General features: G+C 39.0%; 2 protein-coding genes across 2 annotated transcripts; both read left to right on the top strand.

The window, feature by feature from the left end:
* The first annotated feature begins 647 nt into the window (after positions 1 to 647).
* Positions 648 to 4611, top strand: ASB15 (ankyrin repeat and SOCS box containing 15). The gene is given in 11 exon segments (XM_077783151.1): positions 648 to 672; positions 2008 to 2100; positions 2103 to 2138; positions 2543 to 2581; positions 2584 to 2685; positions 2688 to 2850; positions 3439 to 3607; positions 3609 to 3625; positions 3999 to 4371; positions 4373 to 4423; positions 4426 to 4611. Coding segments are annotated over 11 exon segments (1254 nt in total).
* Positions 4612 to 15689: 11078 nt separating this feature from the next.
* On the top strand, positions 15690 to 21864 carry LMOD2 (leiomodin 2). The gene is made up of 3 exons (XM_031503705.2): positions 15690 to 16065; positions 19796 to 21124; positions 21473 to 21864. The coding sequence occupies exons 1-3, from the start codon at positions 15793 to 15795 to the stop codon at positions 21497 to 21499; spliced, it is 1629 nt and encodes a 542-aa protein (XP_031359565.1). The 5' UTR covers positions 15690 to 15792; the 3' UTR covers positions 21500 to 21864.
* The last annotated feature ends 247 nt before the right edge of the window (positions 21865 to 22111 follow it).

Here is a 22111-nt window from a genome sequence, read left to right as displayed (position 1 = left end):
ATATTAATGTGCTCTAAAACGTACTTTCCTTTTAGCTGATGGCAGGTTCAGGTTGTAGTTATGTTCATTGATGTATACTTCTGAAACTGCTAGTCCAGGAGAGATTTTATTTTTGCTCTCTAAAAGGTTTGTGAGTGTTCATAACAAGAGTATATTTGTGAGTTAAATGATGGAAGCTTTAAGGTGCCATCAGAATTTGAGAAATGTTAATGAAAATGAGAGGAAAAATACATAAAAGAACCTTGCCTCTGAATCCTTCTGCCTGTCAATGGAGTATATTGCCCACAAGAGATGAGGGAGAGTGGTATGTGTCCACTTTGTGATGAGCAGTTCATCAGTATAACTTCCATGTTAAATCTTCTTTCGGCCTGTTATGCTGAAGCCTTGACTATGGACACAATAGGAAGGGACAGAGAACCTTCAGAAAAGCTTGTCCTTTATGAACAACATAACAAGGTTTTTCTAAGCCCCAAATGAAAATGTATTTGTGAATATTCTTTTATTATTCTTATACTCCTTTTTTTGTGTTCAGAGATGGCACTCAAGACCCAAGCTGTATATTTTCTCAATCATAAAAAATGGGATTGAAGTAGAGATTTTTAACATCTTCCTTCAGATTTCTTTCCTTGCAGTTAAAAACCCAGGCCATGATTCCAGTACACATTGAAAGAGGTGAGAAACTGTATTATGTGGGCATCTGAATCCAAGAGACCTTTTTTCTGAGTCAATCTAAATGTAAGCCCTTACTAATTTAATTTTGGTTTGCAAGCTTTATCATAATATACTAACTAGTAAGTTAGTAAAGCTTTAGTAAGCTTTATCATAATATACTAACTAGTAAGGTATTTGTGGCTGGGATTATAATATTGGCTATGGTACATTACTGCTTACAAGAGCAATGCAGAAACTAGTCTGAAGAGAAAGCTGTTTAACACTTCCCCTTGAAAATAAGTTTCAGAAGATTTCTTCCAAATAGCAGTTCCAATGTTCCTTCTCTATTTGCAGGATGATCTTTCTGTGACAAACATACAACAGGGACTTAGTATAATTGTGTAATATTTGTGCAACATTTTGAGGATGGTAAGTGTTCAGTGTGGTAGAAAGAGCACACAACTGCACAAACTGTGGGACTGGGGGACTAGTAGTTTAAAAATTTATAAAAAGATTCAACAGGACAAATATGTTAAGCTGCTTAGATTTGTTCAAACAGAGAAACTATCAAAACCCAAAGCTTATTTGGAAAAAACCCAGGTAGGTACAGCATATATTAACTTAAAGCTTTTTTTTTTTCTGTGTGTTTTACAACATATAAAAACTGCATTTTACAGTTCAAATACCTAGAAGACGTTGTAAAGAGCAAAATTCCTGACCTTCCAGTTATAACAAGAATTTACTAGTAAGATGGTTGGTTAATGGGATATCATGAGGAAAAAGCATAGTGAACATAAGCCACAGTTACAGTTGGTGATATGAACAGACTGAATTTAAGTTGATGACTCTAGTTAAAAGGTTTGACATACTCTGTTACTAATCCACTGAGCATTTCAATGACTCTCACACCTTGAAAATAATAGCTGGCATGGCTTCACTATTGCCTGACCTCGTGTACCAAACTCATGTGAATGTCCATTAAACTTCACAACTACAGAAATAGTGTAGAGTCCAAAGTCCTTTATCTTCTTTAATAGATTGTGCTTTGGCACTATAAAGATAAAACAATTACTTGTGAGTGTTTGGGGTTTATTTTGGGGATTTTAATATATTAAGGACCACTAAAAAAGGTAATTAATAATATGAGATGAGACCATTTTATTGTATCGCCTAGTGAGAACAATAGGAAAATTGTGACATCCATGAAGCAAGGTGTCCTGGGATGAAAACAAAACAAACAAACAGAAAACAAAACAAAACAATACCATACCATAAAATAAAACAAAGTAGTCCCTTTGCAAATCTGGGCTTTTTGCATGTTATTTTTTCAACTGCATAATGTTTTTCTGTTCCAAGTTTGTAAGGTCAAGTATCTAGGCTTCAAGAACCTGACATATGCTTTAAAGGAAACTGATCAAAGAGAGTGGTTTCCACTGCCTGAGGTTGCAGTTTGCCAATTCCACAAGTATTTGAAGTCACTTTGAATGGCAGGAAAGGTTAAAATATCCCATAGGATAAGGAGAGCAACAAAGAAACATAGAATAATGAAGACACTAACAGGCTAGAACTGTTAACTAAAAGAAATATGACCAAGTCCTCCATGGACATAAGCGTCTTGCTTATGTTGTTGAAATGTTCCAGCAAATTTTCAATTTTGGAAATGTTGCATCAGTTTATATCAGCAAATAAATGAGACCATTTTTAACATTTTGTTCAGAAGCTTACAAACAAAGCAAAAATTAAGTATTCAGTGTGTTTGGCAGTACTGGTTAGGTTAACATAATTACAAATACTTTTAATAAAAACTTAAGGATTTCTGATACATGTGTGTGTGTTAACAGCCTTGTGCTTTATTTTGTTTTATATTTTTTTTTAACTTTATAACTTCTAGCATCTTATGAATCAATGTGGCAATAAAAAACATGCAATGGAAAACAGCACTAACTTTGTCAGCAAAAACTGGCTTTGTGGTAAAGGTGCAAATGATCCTGGAAAAGGGTGTTTATCCCAATACCATAAATTACAAGGAAAAATGTATTGGTTATCAATGCAAGAAGCTGCAAAACAGAGATGCAAAGACATTGTTGACATTCTGAAGAATTATGGAGGTGTGAACATTGAGGACAAATATTGAGTAACACCATTAGGGGTTACAGCTGAATGTGGTCACTGTGATGTGCTGGAGCATTTTAATCATAATGATATGTAGTCAGGAAAAGAGAAATTCACCTCTGCACTGACATACATCTTGCCTGAGTGGTGAGTTCTTTCAGGAAAAAAAGAGGAAATTAGCTAGAGGGAAAGGAAGCATACATTACTATTTCTGCTGGACTGGAGTGATGCTTACATGTTTCTTTAATGCATGTGAGAGGAGTGGCAGAGTTGAAAGCAATCCATTTCAGTCAAGGAGAGATTGCTATACATGTTCTTGCCCTTCTGTGTATCTTTTTACTCCACTCCATCCCTCCTTCACTTGTATCTTTCCTTCCACATACAGAATTATATTGGTATTAATTAATGAAGTATGTTTGAAATATGTTGGTTTGAAAGTCCTCAGCTGTAATGCTTACAGTCAAAGCAGAGGCCGCTCAAGTGAGCATTTGAACTTGTATTTGTACACCTCTTATTTTGATTTTCAGTTTTATATTTGCCACAAAAAATATTCCGTGCTTTAGTAAAGTTTTAACTTAAATATATCTGAAAATAGGAGGAAAGTACTCTGGGTTTGTTTTTATAATGATCTGTAAATCACTTTGGATATAAATATAAGTTCTTTATCCTCCTTTGAGATGGAGATGTCAAGGCCTTAGCAGATGATCGTGTACCAGTATTGTTTCAAGCAGCTGGAGGACGTAGTCTAGACTGCATAGGTCTGCATTTGAAATATGGAGGAAGTGGCAATGTGCCTGGTGAGGCAAGACTGCTTCCCATACACAAAGTAGCCATTTTGTGGCTACTATGAGGGGCATTACCTGTGAGTATGAGCTTGGAATTCACATTTTCTCTAAGAAACAATGTGGCACAAGGTTACATCAAAGATGTCTATGGTAAACTTCCAAATGTATATTTATGTACATTTCTACTTCAGAAGTACCTGTGTTAGATTAGATTTAATTAACTTTTATTTTTAGCATGAACAAAGCAAAATGCAAAACACACTCCTTAGAATTAAGTGAAAACCACTGAAACAACTTAAACACATTTTATTTGACAGTGCTCAAAACTGATGTTTCTTTGTTTTGATCTTTTGTAAGATGTCTAGGTGGTGACTAAGAACATTGATGGGTGATGGTTATTTTCTTCCTGTAAGGAAGTTACACCTGCCTAGTTTTGTTGACTGTTTTTAGGAAGTATCTCATTGCAACCACATCCCAAACTTTAATCCAGAAAAGTGGGTCAAGCACTGTTAATTCTGCTGTAGACAGCCAGAACCAGTGTCTAGAGCTTGTCACTGAAAAGAGGTTGGATGTCAACACTCTCTTGTCTGAACACATAACTTCAAATACTTATGATGAAAGAAGAGACACTGCACTTTGTTGTGCTGTTTCTAATAATGAGATTCTTTGCACCAAAATATTGCTCAAATCAGGTACAAATCCAAACCAGGATCCTTTAAACTGTGTTCTCGTAGCAGTGAGAGCTGACAGCCATGGAATTTTAAAGCTATTCCTATCTTATGGAGCAGATGTCAACTGCTAATTTTGCTGCTTAATGACACGCATTTCCCCAGTGCATTTGGTATTCTTTGAATGGTGACATGATGCTGAGGCTGTCATGCTCAGTCATGGATATAATGTGGAGATGTGTTTGGATTTTATGTGTCAGGGTATCTTTGGAAATTCTTTTCTCTGGTCAGCTTCAGAGCTCAAGCCTATTCCCAGTTGGACTAGTTCTTCAATAAATAATAAACTAATAAATACATACCTTCCTTGCTTCTCTTCACTTTGCTCTTTTCATTAGCCAGATTTAAACACTCTGGTTTATAGTGTTGAATTAAGGTTAACATACTGTCAAAATCCTTTTTTGAAAACACCATAAAAATAAAATAGCCATTTCTTATTTTCCTCTCTGAAGTAGAGAAAATGATGTACATATCATGGTGATCTGGTTTTATATTTGCATTAATATATTAGAGATTTAGAAAGGAAATTTTAAGAAATCATGAGGAAGGATTATGGAATTTCTGTTCCTTTCCTAACTAGTGGAGTAAATGTATTTCCAAAGAAATATTTCTGCTGAACAAAACAATGCCACAGATTTTTTTTTTTTTTTGCCTTCAAGTCTGTTTACATTAATTGAAGGTTCACAAAGTAAAGATGGAAGAAAATGGCTTTTAAAGTAACCTACCTACGTATCAATTTGACTGTTGAAGGCCATTGCTAGGACTTTGTTTAAATTGTCTTCTGTAATTACTTTAAAATGTTCTTTGGCATTTCTCTGCACAGATTTTGAAATTATGGCTTGATATGTTCTCTGTTTCAGTTCTGTGAGTTTATTGCTGTTCTGTGATTGAGATATTTAGCTGGAAAAGTGGCTTGTGTTTTTTGTAGATTACACAGATTATGTGCCTCTAAGTACAAGAATTGAATTTTTCATGGAAACACAGAAAAAATGAACAGAGATACCACAGACTGGACAAATATCTAACTTCCAATTAATTATGTTATGATTTATTATAGGAAATTTTAATTGCTTATGTCAGGTCACATTCATCCAAAGTGTTCTAGCATACCTTGTACATTAAAGATCATGGTTCTATGTAAAATTCTTCAAACATCTAAATTATTATTTTTAGGTATTTTTGCAAACTGTTTGCTCCCTGGTACACCTTTGGTGTGTGCATGTTTCAAAGCTTGGCAAAATTTAAGGGACTTTAGGTGGGCTCTTTTAAACAAAGAGTAGATTTTGATGGACAAACCAGGAAATCAAGTAGCATATCCTCTTGGTTAAGTATTGTTAACTAAAGTTAACTATTGGTTAACTTTCATTTTGGTTCCTACAGAGTTTTGGCAGATCAGTTCTTGAAAAGACTCACCCTCAGTCAAGCTGTCATGCACTGCACAGTACGTTTCTGCACATCTAGAGAAAAAAATCTGACAGAATAAATTTAAAGATATTTAATAAAAAAATTTTTGTGATTACTCCCTTTGTTTTTCTACCATCCCTTCCATCTTGAGGAAAGAAAAAATGCAGACCATCCCATCTAAGAAAAGATTTCAATTGGTGGATATCAGGATTACACAGAGTATAATCCATTTATCTAAACCCACAACTATCAAATGATTGTGTTGGAAGGGATCTCAAAGTTCCTCTAGTTCCACCCCCCCCCTACTATGGGTTGGGACATTTACCATTAGAGCAAGTGTCTCAAAACTGTCTCCAGCTTGGCCTTGAACACTGCCAGGGATGGGCAGCCACAACAACTCAGGGCATCCTGTTATTTCAGAGATATGCTGGTTATCACACACACACATATTCCCACAAACCAAAGCTCAGCTCCAGTATGCTTCTTCCCTGTCCTCTAAACTGACTCTCCATGTTCTTCAGAATTTCTCCTTATTTGCAGAATGTCATTGTTATATAAGACCTAACTTTTGAGTCAGAGATGTAAATCCCACTTCCCAAGGGAACTATATTGGTTTTTTGTGTGTCCTTCTTCATGACAAATTCACTGGAGCAAATGGAAAAAGTGAAAATTACTGGTCTGGGACATGAAGGTTTAACAGAAGGCTTATTTCCTCCTTCTGCTCTCTGTAGGGCTACTATTCATGCAGCTTTCTGAGACATAACTTCTGGAGTTTTTGCCAAAAATTTGACCAGGATGAAAAATAATTTAGTCACTTTTGAAAAATTTCTAGGCATCTGGCATCTGAGCCAGGCCCCTGACAGAAGGATGCCCCAGGTGACTGGTGACTGCAGGCATGGCTTGAGCACAGAGTGCCCAGTGAACCCAACACAGCTGACTGCAAGTCAAGGCTCCACTGGCCAATACCTCTTGGACATAACAGGATAAATGTATGCTTCCTAACCTGTAAACTGGTATTTTTCCTTGTTGAAATTCTTAATCAGAAATATGGGCCTTATCATAATAAATCTTAAATTGTGGTAATTTTAATTAATACAGTGATCACAACACAAGAATCTGGTAATTGCATATCTGATACAGTATACTGAACCAGCAAAGGAAACATGATCAAATAAGGCTTTAGACAGGAGATTTAAAATCCCTTCTGTAGCTAGAGCCAAATTCCATTAGTAATTTTAGTTCACAGGCAAAGGTTTATATTTAGGACCATACAAGCATCAGGCAGTAGTTACATTGCCTGCAGCATCAAAGCATTCAGATGTTGCACTGAGCATTGCCCCAAGTGTTTAAAATATCATGAACTAGTCCTTTGAATATCACTAGGTAAGCTAAAAAGACATGGTACTGGTTGTGCTTATCTTTTAATCAGTACAGCCAGGCCCTTTTTTTGTTTGGTTGCCTGTTATAGGAGATGAAGTTTGCTGATTTAAAGCTTTTCTGTCCTTCACCATGGAAGTTGTTTATTTATTGAAGACTTTTCCCACCCTTGCTTCCTTTCTCTTCCACCCCTCCACCTTTCTCAACACTAAGGCAAGTACAACATTACAAGAAAATATCTTTCATATTTTCAAGGCATCTGTGAACTGAATGGAGGGAGAGGCAAAACTTTATTTTAAATGAAATATGAGGTGAGATAGTCATGGAAAGGGAGATGTTTTCCCTAGGTCAGGTTTGTGGTACAGCTAGGAATTGAACACAGCTCTTTCCACTCCCATGTTTTGCAGCTAGACCATTTCATGCTGCTTCTATGGGCTTGTCTGTGTGGTGGTAGAAGCAGGAAATGTACCTGGGCCAGAGCTAGTGGTTGTGTGAAAAGACACAAAGGCTCCATCCCCAGCTGGAATAATAAATTGGTAGGGAAAAAACCTTTTTATTTTCCCTACTTGGACTGTGGTTGAACCCTTGCAACACTAGCATTTAATTTTCTTGACTATTTGGGTGTGTCTCACAGGCTGTTCCACCGCAACCCAATTCCATGGCATGCCCACCCCCGGGGGATGTTGTCTACAAGTAATTAAATGCCCTGGCACTGAATCAGGCATGCTGTGGGATAGCGACTCCTATCGATTTGGGGACAATGTTTGAAATCTGGGGTATAATTTGGTTTCTATTTCTCATAAAATCTGACACAAGCAGCTGCATCAGGCTGTGAGTTCTCCAAGGAGGCAGACATTCAACAGTGGTTACATCAGCCTTTAGCCTTTTCAGCACCTATGGGATGGACTGTGTAGCTGTGAGTGTTTTCAGAGCTCAGTGCAGGAGGGAGAAAACCACAGCCATAAGTCCTGTTTATGATGAGCTATTCCCTGTAGAAGCCATAATGTTGTGTGTGGGTCATCTATGAAGCTCCATGCACTGACTACCATCTAATTTTGGGAGCTGGCACAACAGAGCTTGTTCTGGGTATCAAGGCAGGGGTAAGGCTGAGGTGGGAGGTGTGCAGCAATTTTACTGCAGCAGTCTGTGTTCTGGCATGGGTTCCAAGTGCCTGAGCTGCCCTTTCTCAGACTATTGCCATCAGGACATGAGTCCTGGAAAAACACAGTCACAAAGTCACAGGCTCTTTCGTTTCTGCCTTGGGGTAAGGTAAAGGGATTTTTTGTGAGCCTTACTTGGGGCATAAAAAAGCCCTACTAAAATATCCATGGTTTGGCTATGGTTTGCATGGACATAAATTTGTTTTGACTTATCTCTGTAGAACGGGTCTTATCTCTTTTGTTTTTCCTTCACTTCCAGGGGCTGGAACATAAGTCTTATGAGGAATGGCTGGGGCGCTGGGCTTCTCCTGCAAAGCTACAAAAATACATTAGTGAATGGTTAGTAGTCATAAGAATGATATAACAGTTTAGCTCTGGTGACATGTTCAATGTATGTAATTTTCAAAATTCAAATTTTTAGTAGAAATCTCTACATCTAATTGGGCAAACACATTGCTATTTGTCCACATGTACAGTGCTTGGTAGATATTCCCCAAATTCCTGTTAACATTAATATGGGCTAACAAAAAATAAAACAAAATAAACCCTTGATGTAATTAAATACATTAGAGAATTTACCTGGTTAGTATTGCTGCTGTTATTTCCCTGTGAAGTATATGATTTGTTTATATTGCTGGCATCTCCTTTTAAAAAGAATCTTCATAAATACACACTGTTAAAAAAAGTGACAAAGGAAATGCTAAATATAGTAACTACCTGTTCTGCTCTCTATGTATAAAGAAATAGAGTGATTTTTAAAACTGAATGACAAACTGTAGATTTGGCTAAGTTACATGGGAGAATTGTCTGGAAGTCAGATGAAAGGATGTGAAATCCATGCAGTTTTCTTAACCACTTATAATTTAATAACTACCTGATATGGACACACATATTACAGAGTATTGCAAATACCAGCATAAATAATACATTGGTAAATTTTACCTATTTTATTATGCTTAATTTTTAAAAAAGTGGTAGGCTAACTTCATCCCACTGAAATTATCCTTCCAAACCTCACATTTTTTGTGCATTCAGCAACTCCTCTGTTACTTTCTTTTCAATACAGTGGCCTCTACTTCCTTTCCAAACCTGTTGAGCAATATTGAGATGTAATTCCAAACAGCTGCTGTAGTCACCCTATGTCTGTACATCAGTAACAAGTGAAACGATTTCTATATATAGTTTGTAAATCTGTTGGCAGTGTAAAGCAGACTGAGATTCTTCCTAAGGAGTAAGAGCAGCTATGTGAAAGCAAGAGCATTAAGACCATCCTTGTGTACAAAGCAGTTTATCTTTTTGGTGTGGCAGAAATGAGGAAATGGCCAGTCTGCAGAGATGTGAAGAAGCACTGGCTTTGGGCAAAACCCTGTCAGGAATAGTTTGTGCTGCCAAAGATAACCAGGTTCATCTAACGCTGTTAATACAGAACATGGCATTGTACTGACATGAGATGATTAAAAAGTATTGGCTGTGTAGGAAGAAAACTGAGAATGGGAATGACATTTATTCAATAAGACTTATTTTTCCCCAATGTCTTCCTTATTTTAGTGTGATTCAGGTAGGCAAAAAGAGCAATAAACCCCAAATCTGCTGCACCTTTGGCTGCATCCTCTCTGTATAATAAAGTAGACCACCAGGATCCATGAACAAAGGTGCCTTTGATATTTGAGCGGTGAGATTTCTTTCTTTTCATTAAGGGTTGAGAAATTTCTTAGTTCAGAAATGTTCTTATTTGCACGTATGTATTTTTACCCCCAGTCCTTCACTGCAGTCAGGTTTACCTGACTCCCCCTGACTCCCCTTCCAGGATGCATCCATACTTCCCATCACCAGCATTGTCAAAGCCCATTCACTTCTTCACTCCCTCTTACTCTTCTGGCTTGATAGGTAAAACAACACAAACACCCCCACCACTACATTAGATTAGTGGTTGCTCTGTGGCTGTTGGTGTATGGTGCATAATTTTGTCCCCAGCAACTGATGAGAAAGCTGTTTTCAAAACTGATCTGAGCAATAAGGCAGCCCACATGCACTTATTTTTGAGTGAAAGCTGATTACTCTTTGTGATGGTCTGAGTTGTTAAACTACAGCCTGGACCTGGAATCTGCCCTCCTGGTGGCCTAGGGTGTGTTGCAGGGAATCTGTGGGAAAAAATCTGTCTTTGAGGTAGAATGCTGAATCTGATTCCTAAGCAAAAACTGATTTTGAATCAGGGTTATGTTTGCACTTACCCCACTTTGTGTTCCCCCAGCACGTGTGACAGAAAAGATCTTTTCCTTCTGTGTGACTCCCTGTTTACAGCATCACCCGGAGAGATAGAGTGAACAACAGAATCATCTGGCATTGAGAAAAACAGCTGAAAAATTGTTTCTTCAAATGCCTTCAGTGCATGCTTCATCCCATTTGCTCCGCTGATACCACTGTTAAATGTAGGTGATGACACATCCTTTTCAGGCACAGTACCGTGTGCACGATTTTCACAAGTTATGCGAGTCTCCCGAGGGAAAGAGCTGCAGCTTGTCCCATCAGTCTGCCTCGTGGTCTTGTGTACTTGCCAGGCTGCTTGACCCTGTGTGTCTCCAGGATGGTTTGAATTCTGCATTCAACCTGGGCCTGTACACACAGCATACAAAAACTGAGACATATATAGATATATATATGTATTGCTCTAGTAGGAGGGGGAGAGCAGACAGCGAGGAACAGAGGAGACGTGCAAGGAGGAGTAGGAAGGAGAGGTCAGCAAACAGGCTGTGGAGGTGGCTGAGAACAGTGAGGGGCTTGCAGGGAAAGCTGGAGCGGGGGCTTGCAGGACCAGGGATGGAGAAGGCAGCACAGCAGCAAAAAGGCATGAAGAGAGAACTCAGAGGCTGGTGCCTCAGGTTCTGCTTGAGTGGACAGCACGAGTTGGTTGAGGAATGAGGATTGCAAAAGTGGCAGTGGGAGGCAGGAGCAAGCTGCACTGCAGACAGGCAGCAGGAGATGTGGGGAAAGCCCAGCGTGCTGTGATGCATTGTTTTTAATGTGCTCTATGGCAATTGGAGCTGTTCCTGCAGCGTGGGACTGAGCTCAGTATGAGCCAACGCATCTGTCTGACAGGCTGTCCTCAGGAGCAGGGTCTGAAATAGCCACTGTCCTGCGCCTGAGGACAAGGTTGGACAGCCCTTTCTTGGCCTGTCTGTGGTTTTCCCTGCACTCAGATGAGTGGAAATATACATTTAACTGTGGACTTTGTTCTGCTAAGGGGCGAGCACCACCTGCCACATGTTGCTCATGGCCTTTAAGCAATTGAGCCAATGTGCCTCAAGTGTAGAAACATGAGAAGCAGAACAGAGTTCCCATAGCTGCTGATTGAAGTAGTTAACTGCTTGGAAAGGCAAAAAGGACACTTAGAAGGGTTTCCTCTTGTAAAACCAAGACAATAATTGATCTTTCCTCAAGGTTATGAAAGATGGAAAGTCTTCTCTGAAATCTAGCTGCTGAAAGCCAGGAACTCTGGCTGCCAAGGTCTACAATGATAGAGTGAATCCTCCTCCTATAAAATGGATGCTTCCAGTTCTCATTTTCTCTCAGCTCAGGTTCTGAAGTGAACAAAGCTTTTAATAATTCTGTTGAATGAGAGGTGAGTTTTCATGCCTGTTGGTGAAATGGTTAATTCCCTGCATACAGGATTTCAGCAGGGCATTAGGGATAAGAGTTTGGGTTTTCTGTTAGGAGTTGGCAAAGCACTTCATCAAATCATCACAAAGATCTTTTAGGTCATCAAGTTCACATATTAACCTAACACTGCTGAGACCACAACTAAACTGTGTTCCTAAATGCCACATCTACACATATTTTCAATACATGCAGGGATGGTGACTCAGTTATGGACACCTGTTCCAATACTTAACAACCCCTTCCATGAAGAGATTTTTCCTAATGTCTAATTGTAGGATGCATCCTGAACAGCAGTCAATGTAGCCACTATAAATCTGCCCTCCTGTACTACATATGGTTCATACTCTACTCACTGCCTCCTGTGATGGAAGGAAGTTAGTTCCCTGTGCCACCTCACTAGCACACAATGGACTCTTCCTAAACTGTTTATAATGGTGTTATTGAGAACACAGCCAGGGAGATAGAACACTTTGCTCAGACTTCTGGGTTTTTTGCTTGTTTGTTTTTTGTTTTTTTTTTTTCAAAAATCAAAGTATGTGTAGTGCCTGAGAAAGGAGACTATGAAACAGGAACAAATGTTTGAAGTAAGAATGTTAATAACAAGAAAACACAATCACTTCTGTCTGCTCTGAGTTCCTCTAGGAAGTTAGAACCTATGATATGGAATGTTGTAAGGGTGGGAAGTTTCAGCCATGGCTGATGCCCACTGCAGTGGAAATGCTTGCATAATGCCAAATACTGCCAGAAAGGGAATCCAAAATTCCAAATTAGTGGGTACTTTCATGACAATTAAGATAATTGATAGCTTTACTATGCTGAAGAACAGGGGCAAAATAAAATGCTGAAAGGCTTTTAATGCGTGTGTGATCTTTCCCATGGAATGAAAAAGAGTAAAGGTTCTAAGTAAAGATTCTGAGCACTCATGTGTCTAGGATCAAAGTATATGATTACAGATCTATGGACTGTGTTTCAGTGCTCATCAGGAGGCAACAACAAATTTTCTGACCTCTCAGTACTTGTCTTAACAGTTTTAGCATCTTTTTTTTTCCTCTGTGTGTAATTTGCCATATGCTACAGCCTTATTATTTTTATTAAAATTGTCCTAGAAAGCATTCATGGCTCTTCACTTTGGCCATTCCCCTGTAGAGAATAGGTTCTAAAATGCCACAAGTGCCATATAGGATCAAGAAGGGACACAAACCTCTCATAACCTCACAACCTCACCTGACTGACAATTTTCCCCCTGCTTCAGGGGAGAAATGTACAAGAAATTACCTTGTCCATCATTAGTAATGCCTTTTTCTTATCTCATGGCTAGAATGGACATAATTGGCATTTTGTGTAGAAAAAATATCACCAGTGTGGAGAGTAGCATTGAAGGTAATATTCATGTTATTTATTATTCCTTTAGAATATTATTTTAAAAATGAAAAATACATGCTGTTTTTTTAAAGTTTCTTTGAGTTTGGAAAATTTGGTTTATACATAGAAAACTTCGAATAGACAATTCAGGTATCTTGTATAATGGGCTCTCAGCTCAGGAAAATTGAAAAACTTACAAATTTTGTTGTACCTGACAAAAAAAGGAAGAACAAAAAGCTGACCTTTTTTCTGGGAAACAGTATATTTGACTAGATTTATTTTTTAACAACATATTTTTGCTTTTAATATTGTACACATCAGTGTTGTACATATCTACATTGTACTAATAAAATATAGCATATTTAGAAAAGCATTTCAGTTTCAATCAGCATTTTCCAACAGAAAATCTGTTCAGTTCACATTTCCCAACTCCATCCAAAAAATATTTGCAACAAAATGTTGTCAGCAAAAATGCACTCAAGAAATATAACTTTGTTGTGCTGCTTCTCTGGCTAATTCCAATGATAACAATGTGAACTTTTGTCCTAGACATATTAAAGAAATAAAATTACTTGGAGTGCAGCTATATACAGATAATTAAAGCCTATGCCAGCTCTACCAAAAAGCATTGATAATGCTGAATTAAAAGAAAAAAGGAACTTATTATATTTTCCTAGTCTTTCAGAAGATTCGTTTCAGAATTTGGCCCAGGCTTCATTCTGCAAGGGCAGCTGAGAGAGTGAACAGAACTCCTATGGATGTCCTGACCTGTCTATGTGTACTTGGCCCATCATGGGACTGAATACCATGAAGGTATAAGGTTGAAGGTAACACTTGTAACTCCATAAGCCAAGCATCTGCCTCCTTTTTATTTTATCCAAGATTCTGTCAATGTAAATGAGCTGTAAATATTTATTTTATATTAAGGTGTAGAATATTCTTATATCTGCTTTATTAATGTATTTTGTAGGTTAGGAAAGACTAAGGTTATAAGCTTTCATACCATTTCTTGATCAAGATGACTGCATGAAGTTCATATAGACAAATTATCAAAGAAAAAATATAATTTCTTTGAGCATGATTTTCATAAAGATTTGATAATCTCATCTCTCTACTGTCAGTAAAGCTGTATGCATAATAATGAAACTAAATGAGCAATTTGGCTAAACAACATACCTCAGTTCAGGTGTCAAATCCATACTGACAAAAGAGATGATGTCAGAAAAGAACAATACTTCAGATTATGTTTACTTACATTTCTATTAAATATTGGCTTGACTGTCTAAGACACACTGTGTGTTATCATTTGAGGTTGATACATGTTGTTCTAGATGTGTTCCTACTTCCATGCACCAAAACCTTCTCTCTTCCTTTGCCCCCGCCCCTCACAACACAGGTTGGCAGCTATTGGTGGCCATCATGTTTCAGAAGATGTTGCTAGTTCATCATCATTCACTGCTAGATAGAAAAAAAGAAAAACCCACATCAGAAAAACAAACAATAAACAGCACAAAGTTTACACTTTCTTTTTTTAAGTCTTCTTGCTGAAGGATGCCTGTCAACAAAAATAAAATCAGAATAATTTATAATCTATTAGAAGAAACTATAATGTAGCTATACATTTAGAATAAAGACTTGAAGGCTCTCTCCAGGTGCACATCAGTCAGTGGCAGTGAGCAATAGCCATTAAAAGAATAGCCACTAGAGGCTTTCAGTTGCTCGGCCTGTCAGAAGTGATGAAGGAGCAGCCCCCCTGCCCACCCAGGGCTTGTTACCCTTAAATCTCTGGGTGACTGTCCTTTTCCTCCAGCAGAGCACAGTTCTCCATGTGAAAAAAAAAATCTCACCGGTGCTCCAAATGGACATGAATAGCTGATTCACACTCTGATAGTCCTAGAAAAAATAAGGGAATGAATAAAAAATTAAATGGTGTGATTTGTTACAAGCAATGTGTGACACTGCGGGAGCAGTGCTCCCCACAGCTGCTGGCATGCTGGCCTCCTCCCCTTGGCTGCCTTTCCGCTGATCCCAACCTCCTGCAAACACCTTGGTGGGATAACAGCATTCCACTAGAAAACTGTGAGAGGAAGTCCACTGAACAACGGCAAGGGTGTTTTATTTCCAGCCCTGTGACAACTCAGGATTAAATGGATTTTCATTGTTCTTTCCTTGCTGCAATTTGGATTTGATGCCAGTGTAAGTGCACCCGGGGTTTTATTTGGTGCCGCCCCCCCGTCTGCGAGGCTGGTATTCTCCCACTAGCTGCCTGCTCTAAATATGGCCATGGCCAGTGTGTCAATAATCCCCCTCTTTAAGGGACTTGCAAACATTAGTGTTGGGACATTCTTGCTGTTCAGATGTCTAGCTGACGTCTGATGCTTAAAACGGAGCATGCTTTCATCCCTTCATGCATTGTCGTAAGCCCCGATGATTACTCTTAAAAGGGTGCCTCTGGCTATGCAGGGAAACAGTTGCTGACCACACGAGACAGCCTGCTTGCTTCAGCCTTCTTGAATGCCTGGTCACTGTAGCTTTGTACCAGCCTGACCAAGCAGGACCATGTCTACCTTTGGGTATAGAAGAGAGCTGAGTAAATATGAAGACATTGATGAAGATGAGCTCCTGGCTTCTCTCACTGAAGAGGAGCTGAAAGAGCTGGAGCGGGAGCTAGAGGACATAGAGCCCGACCGTAACCTTCCAGTGGGGCAGCGGCAGAAGAGCCTGACAGAGAAAACACCAACAGGGACTTTCAGCAGGGAAGCACTGATGGCCTACTGGGAGAGGGAGACCAAGAAACTCCTAGAAAAAGAGAGGTTGGGTGCATGCGAGAAGGTAAGATGCTGAGGCATTTGCTGTTTCCTATAGGTATTTGGTTTTATTCTGCATTGGCATGATCTCACTGACTGATTTAATTTCTTTCAGTTTCTTGTAGCATTTTTAAAAACATTGTTAGGCATACCTCTGTGCCTGCTAAAGTGCTGAGTATTTGCTCAGAGGATGTTTATTCTCTCTGAAAGTACCTTAAGTGCTCTGTTCAGAACAGAAGAAAGTGCTACAAAAACTATCATTAGTGATTAAAATAGGGAAAAAATTAAAGGGCATGTTAGAAATTATTAATAGCTAGAGATGTGGTCTTTTGGATAGCACTCGATTTTTTAAGAAAGCTACGCAAAATGCCTTTCCTTAAAAACCAGCCAGTATTGACTGCTGAGAAACATGTAAGGAAGATAATTTTGAATACATGTTATGTCAGAAGTTGAGTAAGCGGATGCCAGGCTTTGTGCTCGCTGGAAGAAAGCATCTTGTATTGCAGTCAGCAGCTTGTGTTGCTTTGTTCCTGCTGAGGATCCTTGGCATGGTTCAGGAGTCTTCTGGCAACTGTAGTCAGAGGGCAGCTGTACATTATTTAAAAGGTGGCCTGGGATACAATCATCAGTCAAACCATTTAACTGCATTCTCAAAAAAACAACCAATACTTTTTGTTAGGCAACTCATCCCCAAAAATAAAAATGTTAGTAATAAAAGCCATTTCCTGAACTGCAAACAAGCAGTACAGCTGGGCAGGAGTGAAGGTCTGAGTCTTGGCAAGCAGTGAGCACACTCAGACTCAGCTGATATCCATGTTGGCACTCCTAATTCTTGCTAAAAGAGTATGTGAGACTGAGCCCAACCAAAAAGCAACTTCTATCTTCATGATGGCTCCATGTAATTTCAAAACAAAGTGGGGACTTGGGGATTTTTAAGCACTGCTTCATACCAAGCTTTTACTGTGTTTATAGGGACACGTTTTCCCATGTTTAAGCAGAAAGTAATACAACAGAGGCAAAGACAGCAAAACTGAACTCAGAACCTCTAACAGCCTTGATGCAGGAGCTTATTTAATTTACAAGGAAATAATTGCAGTTTATACATTAGATAAAATATCATCCTAGAGGAAAGTCAGAGAGATTAAATTGCCCTGCAATATGCAGGATGTTTTTACGTGTAAGTATTTTCTCTTGTTCATGAATGGTGGTATAAGGTCTTTGCAGGCAAGAGCACAGTAGCTGTCATCAGACCATTAGTATCAGCTTGCAGACATAGACTTCACTCCCTGTTTGTCAGTCCTAGAGAGTAAATGGCAAGATTAATGTTTATTTCCAGCTTAGCCTGGAACTTGAAACCTGGGCACTTCTAAAAAACTGCTGAACAGGTCTACTTCAGTATCTCATACAATGGCAGGATCTTTCTTTTTCTTTTGTTTTTCCATGTATATACAGCATTAATGGGTACTGGCTAAAACTCCAAGTCCTGGCAAAAGACTATACTTTTTGATCTGAGAAAAAACTTCCAAAATGCAAGTTGATATGCTGATATAGAGGTCACAAAGACTCTCTCCACTGATGGCAATGAGAAAGGTCCTTGAAAACAATATTCTTCTTGCTTTCAACTGTCTAGAAATTATGCACCTTTATCTAAGATGGCTATTCACGCTTGTTCTATAGTTAGTGGTGACAGATCAGCTGGTGCAAAAGGCAAACAACTTGCAGATAGCCTTTTAGGGTTAATAACTTGTCCTCCCAAGATATTTACCTCTGCATTGACTCTCTTAGTCCTGACTTTTCATCATACTACTCCCACAAAGTAAGGTGAAGCCCTACAGGTTGCCTGCATCAGTCTTGTACCACAGTGCTGCTACAGTAAGAATATGTCTCTGTATTCAATTTCAAAATTATAATGCAGATTGTTATGACACCAGATGATGTACATGACAGGCAACTAAATTCTGCCTTTGACCTCAGAAATGCCACTCAAAAAAAAAGTAGGTTTTTATTAATTTAACATCACTAAACATATCAAGAGTGAATTTAAAGGCACCTCCTTCTGCTCATCTGTAGTATATATTCCTCAAGATATAAAACCAAAGGCATGAAGACAGGGTTTTGGATACCTGGTGTTTTCAAGTCTTAAAGCCCTACACATATATAGAAGATACAGATATAAATCTTAATCCCATAATAAACCTATAGGTAGCACAGTATCTCTCAGCATAAGTGCCTTGCTGCAGGAGAAGCAATAGGACTGAGTCCTACAAGATCTCTGTGTGCAGGACAATGCAGTCAGACCCTGCAAGACCCCAAGATACTGAATGCTCAGGAACATCAGGCAGAAACAACTCCATGTCCTGTTTCATTAAGAGTCACAGTTCTGCAAACATTACAATTAGCATTTTTTTTGCATATTTCGCAGCACCGAATTCTGCTGAAAACTGTGAGACAGTACTCTGCATTTTAACAGTTCTCTATTTTCAGAGCCAGATAACTAAGCAAACCTAAAACTGCACAGGTTGTCTAAAAATAGGCTGTCCTGTTAGCAACACTTCTGTTTTCCAGAAACAGAATCACTGTGTCTCTGCAGAGTGTACTCACTTTGGAAAATACAATCTAGTATTTTACAGAGATTAAAACATAAGTACTGCTAAAGTAGTGCATACAGAACACTTATAATTCATCCAAAGTTTTATGAACATTTATAACTGTAAAAAAAAATGCGTACTATAGTTTTTCCGGTAGACAAAACATGACATGGAAGGCCTTTTGAGCAAGAGGTTTAAGGTTGGTTGTAGATTCTGGGTTCTGTCACACCCCATAGATCCCCATTGCACAACTGGAGTCCTCCATGGGGAGATGTGAAGATGATTTCCTGCTCCTCTGCATAGAGTTCTCTTTTGCCACCATAATTGCTAAAGGCAGCAAGCAGAGCTTTGGGGCATGGTTCCAAATTTTCCTTCCAAGTACCCACCAAGCACACAAGAAGAACCTTGTGTTTCAGAAGAGCAGTGCATTTTCTCTGTAGACAGTAACAATGTGTGGTACGGTGCTGACCTGCGACAGCTGGTGGTGAGCACCACCTTAGCTCCTGACAAACACAAAGAAATTCAGGGGTTATTGACATGTGGTTACATCTTACCTGTGGGAATGCATCTCAATCCTTTCTTCACAAATAATTTATTAGCATGTGCAGCCCATGCAGTACATCCAAAGTATTTTTGACATGACTTCTGTAATTCTGTACTGTTTTGCATGCTGGTATACAAGACTACACATGCAGACATTATTTGTATTTTAAAGCATGACAACCATTAATTTTTTAGACATGCTAACATATGCAAGGGAGTCTGAGATGTCTAATTGTCATGTTTGTTGCTCATGTTCATTCTGAAATTGTTGTCTTATGTTTCTGCTGTCAAGGATACAAATTATATCCCCTTCTAGACATGCCAACACATAGAAAACCTGAAGTATGTCCTTGTCATAATACCTTATATCAAGTTTTCTCTTGGCAGAAATCACTGACATTGGTAAAGTGTTTACAATTTATGCTAAGCACTATCTAAAGTATGTACAAGAAATAATGTTAAAAAGGTGTTAGATGAAACCTTTTCTGTTCTCCTGACTGTATCTGTTTGTTTTTAGATTTCAATGTTAATTTATATGGTGTCAATATAATATTTCCTGTGCTAAAAGGCAGCAGTTACATTACTTCAATCATGTTTAATACCCACAACTACGTTCCTGTTCAGGATTCTGAGCAAGAAGAGGACAATTCAGAAGAACTTCAAGAAGAATGCTTCACAGAAAGCAATAGTGAAGTGTCCGAGGAGGCATATACTGAAGAGGATGATGAAGAAGAAGATGAAGAGGAAGATGAAGATGAAGATGAGAGTGATGAGAATGAGGAAGAACAAAATGCTGCAGCTGGCAGGCATTCTGACCATGTCAGACACAAAAAGTGTAATGGTGCAAAGGACAATGAAAGCTTCCTCAATGGCCATGATGGAAAAGACAGTGATAATCGGAGCTTAAAAAGTAGTGCCATCCACCCTTGTGGAAATCCAACAGTTATTGAAGATGCTTTGGAAAAAGTTAGGAGCAATGACCCTGAGACCACAGAGGTCAATCTGAACAACATTGAAAACATCACTTCACAGATGCTTATACAATTTTCCCAAGCCCTGAGGGACAACACAGTGGTTAAGTCATTCAGCTTGGCTAACACCCATGCTGATGACAATGTGGCAATAGCTATTGCTGGTATGTTAAAGGTTAATCAGCATATAACTAGTCTGAATATTGAGTCAAATTTTGTCACAGGCAAAGGCGTGCTGGCCATCATGAGAGCTTTGCAGCATAACAAGGTTCTAACAGAGCTGCGGTTCCACAATCAAAGGCACATCATGGGCAGCCAGGTGGAAATGGACATAGTCAAACTGTTGAAAGAGAACACCACTCTGGTAAAGCTGGGGTATCACTTTGACCTCGCTGGCCCAAGAATGAGCATGACAAGTATCCTGACAAGAAATATGGATAAACAAAGGCAAAAGCGTATGCAGGAGCAGCGGCAACAAGAGTCAGGTTGTGACGGAGCTATCAATCCAAAGACCAAAGTTTTGCAGAAGGGGACACCTCGGTCCTCACCTTATGTGTCACCTAAAAGCTCACCATGGTCTTCCCCAAAGCTCCCTAAGAAAGCACTGCCAGTGAAATGTCAGCCTTCAGCACCTGCACCCCCACCTCCCCTTCCTCCCTCGCCCCCACCTCCCCCTCCTCCTCCCCCTCCTCCAGTTATTCCAGAGAAGAAGGCACCTACCAGGAATATAGCTGAAGTCATCAAACAGCAAGAAAGCTCAAAAAAAGCCTTACACGATGGACAGAAAAAGAAAAAAGGCAAAAAAAGCAGGAAACATGAGAATAGCATATTGAAAGAAATTAAAGATTCTTTAAAATCGGTCTCAGACAGAAAATCAGAGGAAGGTTCACGACCCTCCACCCGGCCATCCACCCCACAAAGGTCTCTCCATGACAACCTTATGGAAGCAATTCGGGCAAGCAGCATAAAGCAATTAAGGCGGGTAAGTAAGAGATCCTAGTTGAGTAATTGATTGTGGTCCAAATGTAGCACAAGCTCAGTTAATTTTAGTACACACATTTAGTTAAAAAAAAAAAATCTTAGAAATGTGAACATAATAAAGCACTTGGGAGGAGGCTATCCTCTGATTAGGCATTTCTCAGTGCAGTGATTTCTGTCTGACTGTGATTTTGACAGAAAGTGGGGTACTTTCCCAGCCTCAGTCTTGTTATGGGAGATGATGTGTAGCACAGAGCTCTTGGCAGTGTATGTCTGCCAGGAATTTCAGGTATTTTTCCATCTAGACTGTAGAGAAAATGTAATGAATGCCCTTCCCTTCCCTGTTTCATAGGTGGAGGTACCAGAAGCGCTTCGGTGAAAGCCTGGATGGCAGAAGAAGCAGAGCAGTATTCGAGGGGAGGCTGCTTGTCCTTCCACTGGTGGTAACATAGACTGTCTAGAAAGCTGCTTCCAAAATACACTCTTAGATTCAAGCCATTTCTCTTTTATTTCAAAGAAATAAACCTGCTAAATACTAAATAATGCTTTAAGGATCCATTTGCATTGTAATCTGTAAATATGGAAATAATTTTCTTTTTTATTTAATGAGATTTATATGGAGAAGTTGTTGCTTATTTGGATATTCTTGTCAATATCTCATTGCACATAACTGGACAAGTTCTTTACACTGAGATGTAATAGTTTACCAGCCTGTGGTTTCTTTTTTTTCCTTTTTTTTTTTTTTTTTTCCATGAATTTACAATAAATGTGGTTTGAAGCTTCCAAGCAGATGCATAGTCCTGGATTTCTGTGAGTGAAAACCCACCAGATTCTTGCATCAAGTTCATGAGCAGTCAGGAAGTCTCCTGGAAAAGAACCTGAGATCTTTCTCAGCTGCACCTGAGCATATGTGGAGGACAGTTCCTGAGCCCATATGTTTGTGCAGTTTCATATTTGTATTGGAAAAAATGGTTTATAACGCCATTAAAAC

This window comes from Lonchura striata, chromosome 5 (genome assembly GCF_046129695.1).
Source record: "Lonchura striata isolate bLonStr1 chromosome 5, bLonStr1.mat, whole genome shotgun sequence".
NCBI lineage: Eukaryota > Metazoa > Chordata > Aves > Passeriformes > Estrildidae > Lonchura > Lonchura striata.
Note: the sequence above shows the minus strand (reverse complement) of the source record. Positions and strands in the feature narration are given on the sequence as shown.

Excerpts from the sequence above, each read along its gene's own strand:
- LMOD2 (XM_031503705.2), top strand. The coding sequence starts at position 15,793 with ATGTCTACCTTTGGGTATAGAAGAGAGCTGAGTAAATATGAAGACATT. Across the intron at positions 16,066-19,795 it reads GGTTGGGTGCATGCGAGAAG|GATTCTGAGCAAGAAGAGGA; the intron begins GTAAGATGCTGA and ends GTTCCTGTTCAG. Across the intron at positions 21,125-21,472 it reads GCATAAAGCAATTAAGGCGG|GTGGAGGTACCAGAAGCGCT; the intron begins GTAAGTAAGAGA and ends CCTGTTTCATAG.